A 15,105-nucleotide genomic window follows, 5' to 3' on the forward strand; every position below is an offset into this window, starting at 1 on the left:
CGTTTGATACAAAAAAAACGGTATTTAGCGAAATACTAAAAACCTTACCACCTCTAGTGTCAGTTGTCAAAACGCACGCTTCAGTCGCGTTCCATTCCACTTCTCTGTCATTTGTTTGGTGAAAGATTCTCTATTTCTTTCGCACGCCAAGCATATCAGTAACGATTTTGTTTGTTTTGCGTTAAGTCATGCTAAAAATAAAGAGTAATTAGGTTCGGAACTAGCCAAGCGGCCATTTTCGTAGACGGTTGTCGGTGTTATTTCTGTACATCATATTTCTTCAGAAAATTAATCTTCTTTTCATTGTTGATTCTCTAAATCCACAAATTTTATACTTCAAACATTCTTACATTGAAAATGCACCCCTAAAACCATATTCTGTGTGGTTAAACTGAGAATTCAGAACATTTCAGTGTACTCTTTCACAACTGCATATTACATCCTTATTGTTAAATATAAATAACAATTGAAGGTACTGTGAGGTGTAACAATGTCTAACGTTGGCTACGACCTCGATACTTCGGGCGGGCTTATGCCGGTTTGTTGTTTATAATTGTTTTATATAAAGTTTGAATGCCACTTGATATTGGTATCTGGCGCCATTTTAGGCTGCTAAAGTTTGTATGAGCCATCCGTATTGTGGAAAAGGTATACTGACGGGTTTTGGGATGTCTTTTAGCTGATTCGGGCGTTGATAAAGCCGCCCGACGAGGATTTAAACGTGCAGAAGCCGAAGAAGCCTCAGCATCCGTACTATAAGAGGCCTGGGAAAGGTCACAACCACGACTCTTGCGACGCGTGCGGGGAAGGCGGCGATCTCATATGCTGTGATCGCTGCCCCGCTAGCTTCCACCTTGGGTGCTAGTAAGTAACTTGGTGGATGCATGAATACTAAGTATTAAAAGATTATTATTTATAAATCATAGAACTGTTTTCTATGCTTAGTTAGTAAATGATAAGTTAATTTATAAGTGCTTAAAAAGAAGCATTATTTTAAGTTAACCATGACTTAAGTCATACTACTATGCCAGTAAAGTAAGTAATTAAAGTAATAAGTAGGTAGGGTCATTTCGCCTGTTGGCGACCATTTAGTGCAGTTGGCAAGTTTGACGGCGATAATAAAAATGCTCCAGCACTCATTTCCATGTCAAATTTGTGTAATGTATTCCTTATATAGTCTATTTTAAGATTAACTTTCAGTTGTATTAGAAATATCTTACGTTTTCTATTTAAATCGATAAACCTCAAAATTAGGCGTTTTACCCAGTTTGCGTCCACAAAATCCAATTCGCGTCCACCCATGGTCCAGTTCGCGTCCAGTAGCTTAGAAAAGGAATATAGGGGTGATTTTTTTAAGAATTAATAAAGAAAGATTGTATTAGATCAATTTCTTTATTTAACAATAAACTGAATTATTAAAGGTCAACATTATCATCATTTAAAATTCACTTTAAAAAATAAAAATAATTCTTCTCAACATTGGTTTAAGTAACTTAAAATAAGATTAAACAGTATTTTTTTTTTATGAAGATATATACGTGGTTCTAATTAAATTATAATTTAAATATTTAATTATAACCACGTATATATATATATATACATATATATATATCTTAATAAAAAAATAGAAAAATTATAATTTAATTAGAACCACGTATATATCTTCATAAAAAAAATATAATTTAATTATAACCGTATAATTTAATTTAAACGTATATATCTTAATAAAAAAAATGTACTGTTTAATCTTAATATATTAAGTAATTTCATTTAAGATAAGTTCTTCGGATACAGGAAAAAAGAAGGAAAAGACAACATACACAGAAGAAGACTTAAAGAAAGCATTAAATGATATTCGAGAGAAGAATAAATCGATAAAAAAATATTCAAAGAATATGCCTTGTCTGATAATTTATTGACTCAACAATTCTTTTAGTTGTATGTTTAGACAAAATTGTTATATTGTTTTGTTAATTTAATATGGCCAAAAACTTACTATAATCAACGCGGGTAAAATTAACAGAACTGATTACTGTTTATTTTTCAAGTTGCAAAATTAATTGCCTAATTTTAAGTTACTTAAACCAATGTTGAGAAAAAATATTTTTATTTTTTTAAAGTGAATTTTAAATGATGATAATGTTGATTTTTAATTTAAAATAACAAAAAAAAATAAAAAAATTACTGTTTAATCTTAATATATTAAACAGTACCCATGTTTTAATTATTTTTTATAAGCAAGTATTTAACGAAAACAGTGGACGCAATTTGGTTTATTAGTATAGAGGATAGTTTTAGTTCGCGTCCATTGTGGACGCAAAGTGGAAGTTTTGTAAAATTCGATGTAGTAATTCGCGTCCACCTTATTTTATTCGTTAAATATAAAAAACATTACCAAATTCATAAAAAACATTATACCTTTATTCATCATTAAACTGTAGAAATAGCTATCTATCCTAAAATTCACATAAAACAATATAAAACTTACCATCAAACACACCGCTGCACACTAATTTTTATCTAAAATTCAACGTGTTTGCGCTTTCTTGTTGAAGAGCCTAGACTAATTATTTTTTCTAAAAGGATTGGTTGGACGCACAGAACTTTTGTCTATCTGTGCGTGCCTCTTATACATTAACGTATTAGCGGTAATGATCTTTCGTTTGATTGGTGTGTTAATTATCTTGTTTTCGAAGTTTTTTTAAAGGAGATCGGCAAAATGGACGCGAACTGGGCGATGGTCGCGAACAGGCGAAATGACCCTACATGAAAGAGAAAATAAGAGCTCAACATAATTCAAACAGTCAAAAGTTTAGTAATTAAAATAAATACCTTCTAACTGTCCATGTTACTACATGTCAAGTCATGTAAAACATCAATTAAATTAAGTACTATTGTTTAAGATTTGATTCTAATAAGTCCTTTGAAAGCAATATTAGAAATTCTGAAAAATTATAAAAAAAGGCATAATATGCAGTGTAGTATGCCTGCATGACATAGTTGGCAAAAAATTAAATTCCCATGCACCATATTAATTTAATTTTAATTAAATAAAACAAAAGGTCTTGTTCCTTAAAAACTTCATAAAAAATATTTACTTTGAAAATGAATACTGCCTGACATCTTGGCGACTGGAAACAAAAATAAATCATGAACATCAAAGAAATTCTGATAAGGGACTTGAATGCAAAGTAAAAAATGTTCACAAAGAAATACTAGGTATCACTCAGATACGTTATCTGTAACAACGTGCAGAACCCACAAAATATTACACTCATTAAAATATTCATGACAAATTACATGACAAATGAAAAATTAAAAACAATTTCAAGAAGGACCTCTTCAAAGTCTGAGTATAATAAAATTTTGAAATAAATCTATTAAAAAAATATCTATAAGTTTATTACATAGCACACCACCTTGCAGTGACCCACCCTTGGACGAGAATGACATCCCAGCCGGTCTGTGGCTGTGCAAGGAGTGCCGGGCCTCAGATGAGAACAAGCCGGCCAGCTCCCGCAGCAGCAGGGCTCAGTCACCTGCTGATAACAAGTCTGATACTGAGAAGAAGGCTAGGTAAAAATCACTACATAATATAAATCTTTATAAAACTTTCTTTGTTCCTATGTATGCTTAGGTAAATCTTTAAAACTATGCAATGGACTTTGATGCAGTGATTGATGAAGGTTATATGTATAATATCCATTAAATAGAGGAGATTTTTTTCTGCACGGTATATTTAGTATCAGCAGAGTTATTTAACATTTTTAATTTTGGTACAGATCAAATGTCATCATGGTATAGATGCACTGATTAAGTGTATAATTAATGCTATGCCTTGATACTTGATTTCAAGTCACTGTATATTTTCATCAGTCCACTCACCAATCCCATTTATTCACACATTCATTAGATTCACATTGAATCTAGTCTGACTTTAAATTTCATTCGTCACACAGCCTGCGCAACCGCACAAACTCAGCGAAGAAGAAGAGCAAGGATGAGGAGGAGGAAGTGAAGAAGGAACCGGAGAAGGAGCTGACCCCCATGGAGATCCTAGTAAAGGCTGCCAAGATCATGAACCCCACGCAGTTCGAGCTGCCAAGAGAGATGCGGATACCCTGCATATTTCCTGGGACTGATAAAGGTACGCTAAAGTTTAGATGATTTTGGATGTTTAGGTTAACTTTTCCATCTGCAAGCTATCTAGGAGAGATCTTCTCTCACACGAAAATTTATATTATATGTACTTTTTTATGTATGTTCCAGAAATACTCTCGCTATCTACTCCTTTACGTACTCCCCATCCATACGCACTTTAAGTACCTACTCCCCTAATGTTCTCTGCTTACTCCCGCTATGTACTCCCTTATATACTTTCGCCTTTGTACTTCCTATATACACTCCCTTGTGCATTACCTACTCCTTATTTTTCTCTTATATACTCCTATGTACCACCCCTGTAAACTACCGCTATACACTTCCTTATGAACGCTGTTATGTACTTCCTTAAGTACTCTCCTTATTTAATTCCTTACGATATATTATATTGTTACCCTCAGACCCAGGCAAGAACGGCAACGGCTCTCTAGTAAGCGTAGACGCTTGGGGCTGCGTCCCACTCCCTGCTAAGAGCTGCTTCGTGTGCCAGGCCACCTGCAAGCATGCGCCGCTGCTGCAGTGCGACTACTGCCCGCTGCTGTTCCATCAGGTAACTGCAGCATTATATGCTCAGCCGGTTGCTGGGGTAACTCTCGTGACAGCCAGGATATGAGAGCTAATGGTCACGAAAGTCGTTTTTGGTCCTTGTGGCCCATGTCTAAAAGGCAGAAGATGGCACAAAAGCTGACGTTTTTAGTGGGTGCGAGCCCCACATAACCTCACCTTCTCCCCGGGCGGTGTGTGTATGCGTCAGGCATTTTCCTCAGCTGAAACAAAAAAAAAAGAATATGAGAGCTACTGCCTATTTCAACTACAAGTTTGTAAGGATGTATGTGGGTATGTTTGTGCCTCTTTCATTTCAGGCTCAACTACTGGATGAATTTTGATGAAACTTGTCAGTAATATAACTTACTAGATTCTGCCAGCGGTTTCACCCGCATCCCGTGGGAACTACTTCCCGTACCGGGATAAAAAGTAGCCTATAGCCTTCCTCGATAAATGGGCTTTCTAACACTGAAAGAAATTATCAAATCGGACCAGTAGTTCCTGAGATTAGCGCGTTCAAACAAACAAACAAACTCTTCAGCTTTGTAATATTAAATAAAATAACATATAGACTACTTTTTAACCATATGCGAGAAGTAGTTCTCTCGTTACGCGGGTGAAACCGCGGGCGAAAGCCGACTACTATGTAATTGACTAAGCACTAAATAATATGGTATGTTTTATTCGCAGGACTGCTTGGATCCGCCCCTGACGGCGCTGCCGACGGGCCGCTGGATGTGTCCCAACCATGTTGAGCAATACATTGTGAGTGTAATATCGACCACTTTTTTATATTTTTATAATATCTATTGTTGGAATCAGGGGAAAGCTTTCACAAAAAATTCTTCTCTGAGTTGCTTTCACACGTACGACAGTTGAGTGTATCGCCGAAATAGCATAATGGCATCATATCTTAAAATTATATGTCTGCACTCTGCAGTTATTTAGAATTTAACAAATTATTTACAAATGAAGTTAATGAACGATTTATTTTTCGTCGTCTTGCCGTTTTGCATTCGTTTTGCGTCACGCAATATGAGGCAGATAATTTGTCAATATCTAAATATATAAAAGTCAGTCACTGACTGACATAGTGATCTATCAACGCACAGCTGAAACCACTGGACGGATCGGGCTGAAATTTGGCATGCAGGTAGATGTTATGACGTAGGCATCCGCTAAGAAAGGATTTTGATCAATTCTACCCCCAAGGGGATAAAATAGGGGATGAAAGTTTGTATGAAACTTTGTCAATTTTAAACCGATCGGACTGAGACTTTGCATGCATAAAGCTACTATGGCGTAGGCAACCCTTAAGAAAGGATTTTGATCAATTCTACCCCCAAGGGGATAAAATAGGGGATGAAAGTTTGTATGAAACTTTGTCAATTTTAAACCGATCGGACTGAGACTTTGCATGCATAAAGCTACTATGGCGTAGGCATCCCTTAAGAAAGGATTTTGATAAATTCCATCCCTAAGGGGATAAAATAGGGGATGAAAGTTTGTATACATCTTCTTAGATTTTATGAAGAAGTCCTGATGACGAATCAGAATTTTATGATGACGTTCGCTTAAATACGATTTTGATTAATTCAACCCCCACGGGTGATAAAATAAGAGATGATGAAGGATGTAAAATGTATTAGTTTGAACCTATCAGTGCGTAATGGAACGTTTAGTTCTAAATGTTGAGAAGTTCTGCCTACCGCTATTAGATGGCGCTGTGCATTGACTTGAGAGAACATTGCTTCTCTCATAGACAGTTTTATGTTGCTTGCTCACGAGTAAGTTCACCCAATAACTTAATAGTTTTAGCGCCTAATGACAGATTAGTAAAGAATATTGTGTACAAAAGAAGTTTTGTAGGCCCTAATTTTTTACACACGCTAAACAAAAGTAAAGCCGCAAAAACCATACCTAATTAATAATAATACTTCTTAACGCGAGCGAAGCCGCGGGCAAAAGCTAGTGTAGATATATCGAGGATTCTATCGAAAACCCAGAAAACTGTTTAAAAGACCCTCAAAAGTTTAATTTAAAAGTACTTTATTATTGTTACTGCCGTTTCTGGTCAGGACTGGAAGCTAGTGAACTCGATATCGGCGACGGAGCGCGTGGCGCTGTGGGAGAAGTTCTCGGGGCCGGTGGACCAGCAGGCCGTCAAGGTCGACTTCATACGCAGGGCCAAGAAGCCAAGGCCTGCCTTCCGGTATGTAACTCTTATATTGGCAAGGGATTATGTTTCAGGAGTTCATGACTTGAGATACAGGTCTATTGAAATTAGTGAAGTTTTAACTTTGTCATGTAATTACAAAGATTGTCATACCGACTAAATAAAATGTTGATAGCGGGCGACGTAGTACCACTTCGTTTTGTACACCGCAGCGGTTCAAACTGTTCGATAGCTTAGCAGGAACAAGTAAAACAATCATTTTATATAGACTGGTATACTGAGTAATTATGGGTAGCCACGGGTCGGGTTATCATATCCGTCGTTCCGATACACGGCGTTGAAACTCGTTTAGCACCATGCTGGAGCACTTTAAGGGTAGTTATGGCATTTCCCACGGAGCCTTTTAGACACCCTTTTTTTTTCTTTTAACGACATCAATAATCATTAAATGCCCCCTCCCGCTGTGGGTTAGCAGCGGTGAGAGAGTGTCAGACTCTTACTGACTAAAATCCGTCGTGTTCCGTCGCAGGCCTTTTATGTACCAGGGCCGCGGTAACTCTTTCGAACAATCCTCAGACCCGCTTCACCCGTAATTGTTCGGTTTCCAGTATAAAGGTGCCGGTGTGTATGCGAGGCCGCGTGTCGGTGCCAGCGATGGTGAGGCACCACTACCGCCACCCGCCGCCGCTGCTGCCCAGTCGCCGGGAGTACGTGCGCTGCAGGAACGGTAACTAACCTTACTACAAAAACTTAAACATCTGTTGAACACTTGTCTAAAAAAAAGTGGCTGCAAAACAAACCCTATTTGAACGTCATAATCTGTCATTTTTTTTGACAAGTGTTCAGCCGACGTTTAAAAGTTTTTTTGTGGTACGACGGTAAACCACTATCGCCTTTTCAATACAGCACATTTAAAAAGCAGGCTGAGGTTTGATTCAATAACCAAGCAAAATTACGCATTGTACTATCCCATTGCAAAATTAAATGACAACAGAATATATTCTTCATATTTATCTGAATTAAGACACCTTACATTACATCTTCTACTTACAGTTCTGAAGAACTTGAAAGAAACTGACTGCTACGACCCCACTGAAGAGGATGAAGACGCTCCAAAACACAAGATCTGCATGAACCTCAGCTGCCGGGTGTACGGTGCTGAGTCAGCCCCACTGCGGGGCGTCACCGAGGAGGACGCTGCTGATGACCTGCACGCCATCAGCTCTGAGCACACTGCACAGGTAGACCAGCACCAGCTCTGCAGGAACCTCAGCTGCCAGGTGTACGGTGCTGAGCCAGCCCCACTGCGGGGCGTCACCGAGGAGGACGCTGCTGATGACCTGCACGCCATCAGCTCTGAGCACACTGCACAGGTAGACCACCAGCTCTGCAGGAACCTTAGCTGCCGGGTGTACGGTGCTGAGCCAGCCCCACTGCGGGGCGTCACCGAGGAGGACGCTGCTGACGACCTGCATGCCATCAGCTCTGAGCACACTGCACAGGTAGACCAGCACCAGATCTGCAGGAACCTCAGCTGCCGGGTGTACGGTGCTGAGCCAGCCCCACTGCGGGGCGTCACCGAGGAGGACGCTGCTGACGACCTGCATGCCATCAGCTCTGAGCACACTGCACAGGTAGACCAGCACCAGATCTGCAGGAACCTCAGCTGCCGGGTGTACGGTGCTGAGCCAGCCCCACTGCGGGGCGTCACCGAGGAGGACGCTGCTGACGACCTGCATGCCATCAGCTCTGAGCACACTGCACAGGTAGACCAGCACCAGATCTGCAGGAACCTCAGCTGCCGGGTGTACGGTGCTGAGCCAGCCCCACTGCGGGGCGTCACCGAGGAGGACGCTGCTGATGACCTGCACGCCATCAGCTCTGAGCACACTGCACAGGTAGACCAGCACCAGCTCCGCATGAGCCTCAGCTGCCGGCCAGGACTAGGGACCATGATAGCTATCTGACTTCAACCTGATTACTAAGACAATCATTGGTAAGACTGTTCCTCAGGTTTTAAGGCTGGGTAAATGACAACGAGAATCTATAATATAGGAACTCGTTATTACATAGATGGTAACTCATCTGCAGCTGACTGTTTCTTACATTGGATTCCTATAATCTGATAGAAATTCACCATTAGTCATAATAACAGTAGTCATAAAAATCGTTAAGTTATAGTTAAGGAAATATTTGTAAGTAGATACTGTATCGAATGCGTATTTTTTATTATAATAAAACATTAAAAATTCCTTTAGATATACATATGGTAGTAAAGGTTAAACATTCTGTAAAGGCAAAGTAACTTTGTGATGAATAAATAAATAATCTGCTTTAATTTCCTACTTTAAAGTTTCCTATTCCCTTCCAGCCGGAACGCCACACAGATTCCTCAAGTGACCTCTCAGACTCAGACTTCGAGTACCTGACAGCCTCAGTAAAGAAACGCAAGGTCTCCAGCGAAGACAAGAGTCCTCCCAAGCGAGGCAAGAGTGAGCGGCTGGAGCTGAGGCCTGATGCGAATGTGGAGGAACTGCTGGCTGTGGTCGATGACCAGTTGAAGAAGTTGGATGAGAGGCTCGTGAAGCTGTTGGCGTGGCAACGGTTGCAGCAGGTGTGTAGTTCACTGAAGTACTTATACATTACAGTGATGAAAGATCTTCAGGTGTTATGGAGGATATAAGTCTACACAAGTGAGGAGAGGTCAGGCTTGAACCTGATGCCGAACTATGGTTGGCATGGTATGATTAATTTAAATATTTTAATTATGTTCATAAAGTAGCCCACAGTTTGTATGTTGGTGATTCATACTATCGTGCATTTGAGAATATGTAAATGTTGGCCCTGTTCTTGATCTTTCGGTCGTGTCAGATTGTCATTCGTTCGTGAGCATTGTAAGAGTGTGAATAGATTGTCGTCCCTAAGGACTATGAGAGTGTGGGGTGGGAATAGAGTGTACCTGTGTCTGCGCAAATATTTGTCCACGATGTCATGTGCAATCGATTTCTTTTAAGTTATCAGGTGCTGTGGTTGGCTGACAACATTATCAGATTACCGACATAAAGAGAAAAATCTATTTGCCACAGGTGATAGCAGGCGAGCAGGCAGCCGGCTCATTCCGCGGCTGCGGCATCTCCGGTGCTGCCAAGGCGGCACTCCGCCGCTCGCTGGACCGCGCCAAGCTCGCGCGCCTCGGCCTTCTACGCCGGGCTCTGCCCTCCGAGCTGCTCTCCCGGGCTGATCGTGCCAGAATCGCCGCCGCCGTGTGGGGCGGACCCAGGGACCCTAGACCCGAGAGCCCCACCCCACCGACCAGCCCGGGACATTCCCTCAGTGATGCCATAGTGAGGGCTACGCTCTGTGCTATTACCAAGCCTGATAAGTGAGTCAAAACTTTTATCATCTTCTTACTTTTCTCGTTATCTAGTTGTCGCAAGCGCGGCTGCTGACCCAAGGTCTTGGGTTCGATTCAGGAATCGGTTGGTCAGGCCGAAATCGCTTTGTAGGTTTTAGAAACTTTCATAAAGCAGCCTAGAGCCTGGAAATTAGTTATTATTACACCTGTACATTAGAAACTACGTAAATGTCGGTCCTGCGCCTGATCTTTCTCGGATTGTGTCGGATCGCGCTATGAGAGTGAAGGAATAGTGAGTACACCTGTGTCTGCGCAAATGCTTGTGCACTATAATATGTCCTGCGCAGTTGTAATCTCCTTACATGAGAACAACCGCCGTAGCCGATAATCGACTAGGAAGACATCATCATTATTTACATCATTATTTCATCTCTTTTCAGAAATGGTGTGGGTTCAGGCCTAGGCCGGCCGATCCCGATGCGTCTGTCGTCGCTGAGCGTAGGCACTGATAGTGGCTGCGACGTGCGGCTCGACGCCCGCGCCTGCCGCAACGTGTCGCGGCACCATGCCGTCATATTCATGGACGAGGTCCGTCTACTGCCTTATGTACTCTCCCTGTATACTTCCTCAAGAATTCCCCTATAAACTCCCTGAATATATGTGAATTTTCAATAATATCTGATGGGTATGCCAATAACCTTTTTTGGGAGTTAGAACCGCCCCTGAACGGCATATTGCTAGGCAAGTAAACATGTATGCAAGCGAATCGTATTAAAATTTCAACTAGCTTACTATCATGGTTCATGTGCTAACATACGGACAGACAAACGTACAGCAAAGTTTCAATGATAGAGTCACATTTTACTCCGGGAGTAAGTACGAAACCATAAGATTTCCTAAATGTTTTATTGTTTATACCTCCAGGTGAGTCGTCACTTCGAGCTGATCAACTACTCGGAGTGGGGCACGTGCGTCAACGGTGTGCTGTACGCCTGTGACGTCACCGCGCCCGACGCGGCCCGTGACGTCACCGCTGCCGACGGGACGCGTGACGTCAGTGGTCCCGACGCAGCGCGTGACGTCACCGCGCCTGCTGACCTGCTGAGGGATGTGGTGCGGCATCGCATGCGGGAGCCGCTCAAGTGAGTGTAAAAATATTTTTTTAGGCCAATTTCAAGAAAAACAGGACCTTATTGCTTGTTTGTAATTAAGCTGCTTTGAACGTGGGCTTTGGGCGGTGAGTTCGGGTAGCTCATCGTCCCTCTGTCTACTTAGACGACAGACCCGTGTGGACGGCGCGCGTTGTTCCACGCGTGAGTCAAAGAGATGTCAGCAACCCCAGCGGGGCCCAGCAGGGCCAAGGCCTGCCGGGGCTGCGGGATTGTTCAAAAGAATACCGTGGTCCCTGGTACTTAAAAGGCCTACACAACGGAATACGACGGTTTTTAGTCTTTACCGTAGCTCAACTGGCTTACTATGGATCTGATTTTTTAAAGAAAGTTGAAAATTAGCGTTCCTGTCATTCTTGAAATCAGTTCAGCCTAAGTATTTAAGAACATTATTACAAAAAAAATCAACTCCACATCTTCATTTACAGAATAAACGGCAACCTAACCATCCCCTTACCCGACGAGCAGCCATGCCGCTGTCCTTCCTCCCCTCCGCTATCAGCCGGCGCGTGGGAGGGCTCGGCGCTGGTGCCGCACGGAGCCCTGCTGCAGTTCGGCTGCCTGCCCTTCGTGTTCAGCATCACCGACCAGGGCTTCGGGTACGAGTCCGACGCCCTATAGCAGACGATCATTTAGTACTGCAGTATGTAGTATTCTTAGTATAGACATCGGCAAGGATATTGAGCCCTGACCTTCCCCTGCGCAGAAGTGATTTATTGGTTTATTGCCTTATGTGTACAGTGCGCAAAGCGATTCCCACCCTTCCGCCGAGAGCTCATTATCCATGCCGATAACTATAAGGTTGTTTAGTTTAGTTTTTAAGGGTTAAGTGTAGACCGGTTCTGTCAGGTTTATGTATCCTAAAGCCTTATGACTAAACATTAAAAATAAATAACGTTAATATTGAAATAGTTGTTGTTATTGATTGTGGTTTATCCTATGCAATATTAACTCCTTCTGTGTGGCTTTCAGGCCAAAATTACTATGCTAAAATAAGCTTTTTTCCATGGAGCAAGGATACTTTTTACCCAGGTGTGGGAATTAGTTCCCTCTGGACAAATTTACAAAATACTGCTAAAATATACGTCAGATTTAGAACTGTCTACACTTAACTAATACTTATACATTGGTTATATCAATGCACTGTTTACTCTTAACTTAATTATAATTGTATCGTTATGTGTAATGCAATGTTTTAAGTATAACAACGTTCATGTAATATTATGTTGTATACAACGGTTGGTTTTAGCTATATAAATATACACTAGAAACTTTGTTCAATTTATTCAATTCTGGATATGTTAAGTAATGGTTGTTATGGATCCCGGCTGACATTAGAATATCATTGATAGTCGGAAACTGAAAAGTCTGCAACCAGTATTGCCAAGGATTATCGGGTTGAGGAGGTCAGATAGGCAGTCGGATATCGTTTTTTATAAATCTAATAGTAGGGGAGGCGAGAGTGCTAAATCGGGAGTGACTCGAGCGTCAATGAGACCTATTAGATTGCGAAGCTTAGATGATAAGAAGAAAAAAATGTCCTGACATACACACACTTCCATCGGTGGGTGGAGCGGCTATAAACTTTCAAAAATGTAAAAAAAAACAGTTGCATGGACATACTCGAGCGCGTCAGATATTAATAGCATGCACGTTCTACGTCATTTTGAAAACATACGTATATTAATCTGACTGTTTCCATGGTGGGGGTGGTAGTAGGTAAGGGTTAAAAATGGGAAAAAAAATAATTTTATCGAGCGCGTCAGATTACCAAAAGGGGTGTTAAGTGAACCAAAACGAAGGCTCTTATGCAATAATCTGACGATTTAGACGTGACCTAAACTCGTGGCCATTACTTGAAATTGCAAAAAAAAATCGCCATTTTGAAATACTCGAGCGCGTCAGATTAAGATATATATGGTTCATTTATGTACCCTTAACGTAATCATCTTATAATCTGACGATTATCTGGAGGAATTCGCTTAATCTGACAATGGAAAGGTTTTTTGCAAACCTTTTAACAAATTGAAGAACTGAAAAAATTGCAAGTAAATAAACCAGTATGTACCTATTCTTTGAAGTACAAAACTTTTATTTATAAGCAAATAAGTATGAAAAACATATAAAGGACAATGGACACAAATATACGGAACCTCGTACACTCCACCAATAGCAATGTCATACATATCATTGTATAGGCCTTTTTATCTAGAACAACCTTTAATATGACAGCTTTGTTGTCGTTTGCCCGTCCTGAGATATAGATCAAAAAGTGTGTAAAAGTTAAAACTAAATAATCCATTGATATCTCATGTTTTTAAAGGAATATCTAAGTGCTACTACGAGTATGTCTTCTAAGTACTACTTGCTGTGCCCGTTAGGGTTCATAATTGTTACTATAATTTTGCATTTCAACCTTATACTGTACCAACTGGATATTGGGCGTAATGATAAACCCCACCAATAGCAAAGTCAAATACATCGTTGGATAGGTCTTTTCAACTATGACAGCTTTGTTCTAATGTTTGTCCGTTCTGAGATATAGATAAAAACAAATTAAAACTAATAATAAATTGATTATTATTAGTTTTAATTTAACTGTAACCTAATTTTCTTTGAAAAATTAACACCAATGTCGATGTTGATGAAATAATCTGCCTAGCCTTTTTCCCAGCTATTTTCATACAAAAAAAATACGTATAAATTTGACTTAATTTATTAGTTTAAAACCATCCAGTAGAGTTGCGCGTTGCCACTCTTGCAGAACAGATAGAAAGAGATAGCAGTTGCTTTCATTGATGAAGCGACACTACGCGCGTAATTTGTGAACCACGTTATGCAGAGTAGAGCCAATGTTAACCGGATGACTAGGCCACCACGACCTGTATAAAAAAGGCGAAGTATACGAAACGGCATTTCTCGGTATCACGATAGACAAACAATGCAACTGGAAGGCACACGTATTTAACAAAAGTACCTATCCAATAAAATGAATCGTCTTCGTTAAAAACAATATATCTGCATGCATACCATGACCAGTAACTTCCTGAGATTAGCGAGTTCAAACAAAAAAACTCTTCAGCTTTATAATATTAGTGTAGATTATTTAAGACCCAAAATGTACTAACACTTATTGCAAATGAATTGAATTGAAAAAAGAGAGAGAGGAATAGAAACTTGGGAGGAGAATACCGGCAACACGTAGCTGCACGCTTTAAACTTTATCGATTAATTTTCCTTACTTCGGCTTACGGGAATCGTCAGATTTTATATTTTTCGTGAACGTTGAATTAATCCCTTCAAAATAAAAAAAAAATAGCCGCGCTCGAGAAAGTCAAGATGACGTTTTTTTTTTACAAGTTTGTAACCTTCCTACTTCTTATCGTCAATCGCAAATTGTCAGATTAGTGGAATATACACTTTTTAGCATATAACTAACTTACCCTATCTTAATCTGACGCGCTGGAGAATGTCAGATGATAATTTTTTTTTTACTAATCTGATCCTTTATTCTGGACGCGCGGCTGCATATACAGGGCTTATATTTGGTGGAGGTGTTAAATGGGGTAATAGGCACCTCCCTATATACTAATCTGCCGCGCTTGAGTAAATCCCGAAATCCCTTCTAGGCCTCCCCTACTATAATAATGTGTTCCAAATTGTATGTACCTACAAGTTCCCTAGTTATCTAAATAGAA

At 40.4% G+C, this 15,105-nt stretch overlaps 1 protein-coding gene across 2 annotated transcripts; it reads left to right on the forward strand.

Moving 5' to 3' along the window:
- Nucleotides 1-178: 178 nt before the first annotated feature.
- Nucleotides 179-14,556, forward strand: LOC110371742 (PHD finger protein 12). Of its 2 annotated transcripts, none has more exons than XM_064040324.1 (14): nucleotides 179-538; nucleotides 680-864; nucleotides 3,427-3,576; nucleotides 3,960-4,147; nucleotides 4,563-4,711; nucleotides 5,398-5,472; nucleotides 6,786-6,919; nucleotides 7,492-7,610; nucleotides 7,937-8,649; nucleotides 9,255-9,497; nucleotides 9,970-10,265; nucleotides 10,679-10,826; nucleotides 11,163-11,380; nucleotides 11,836-14,556. In XM_064040324.1, the coding sequence occupies exons 1-14, from the start codon at nucleotides 491-493 to the stop codon at nucleotides 12,026-12,028; spliced, it is 2,859 nt and encodes a 952-aa protein (XP_063896394.1). In that variant the 5' UTR covers nucleotides 179-490; the 3' UTR covers nucleotides 12,029-14,556. The 2 variants fall into 2 exon arrangements, with proteins under 2 accessions (XP_063896394.1, XP_049699110.2); XM_049843153.2 differs by having other exon boundaries at nucleotides 180-538; nucleotides 7,937-8,781.
- The last annotated feature ends 549 nt before the right edge of the window (nucleotides 14,557-15,105 follow it).

The sequence above is a fragment of the Helicoverpa armigera genome, chromosome 22 (assembly GCF_030705265.1).
Source record: "Helicoverpa armigera isolate CAAS_96S chromosome 22, ASM3070526v1, whole genome shotgun sequence".
In the NCBI taxonomy this organism is placed as follows: Eukaryota; Metazoa; Arthropoda; class Insecta; order Lepidoptera; family Noctuidae; genus Helicoverpa; species Helicoverpa armigera.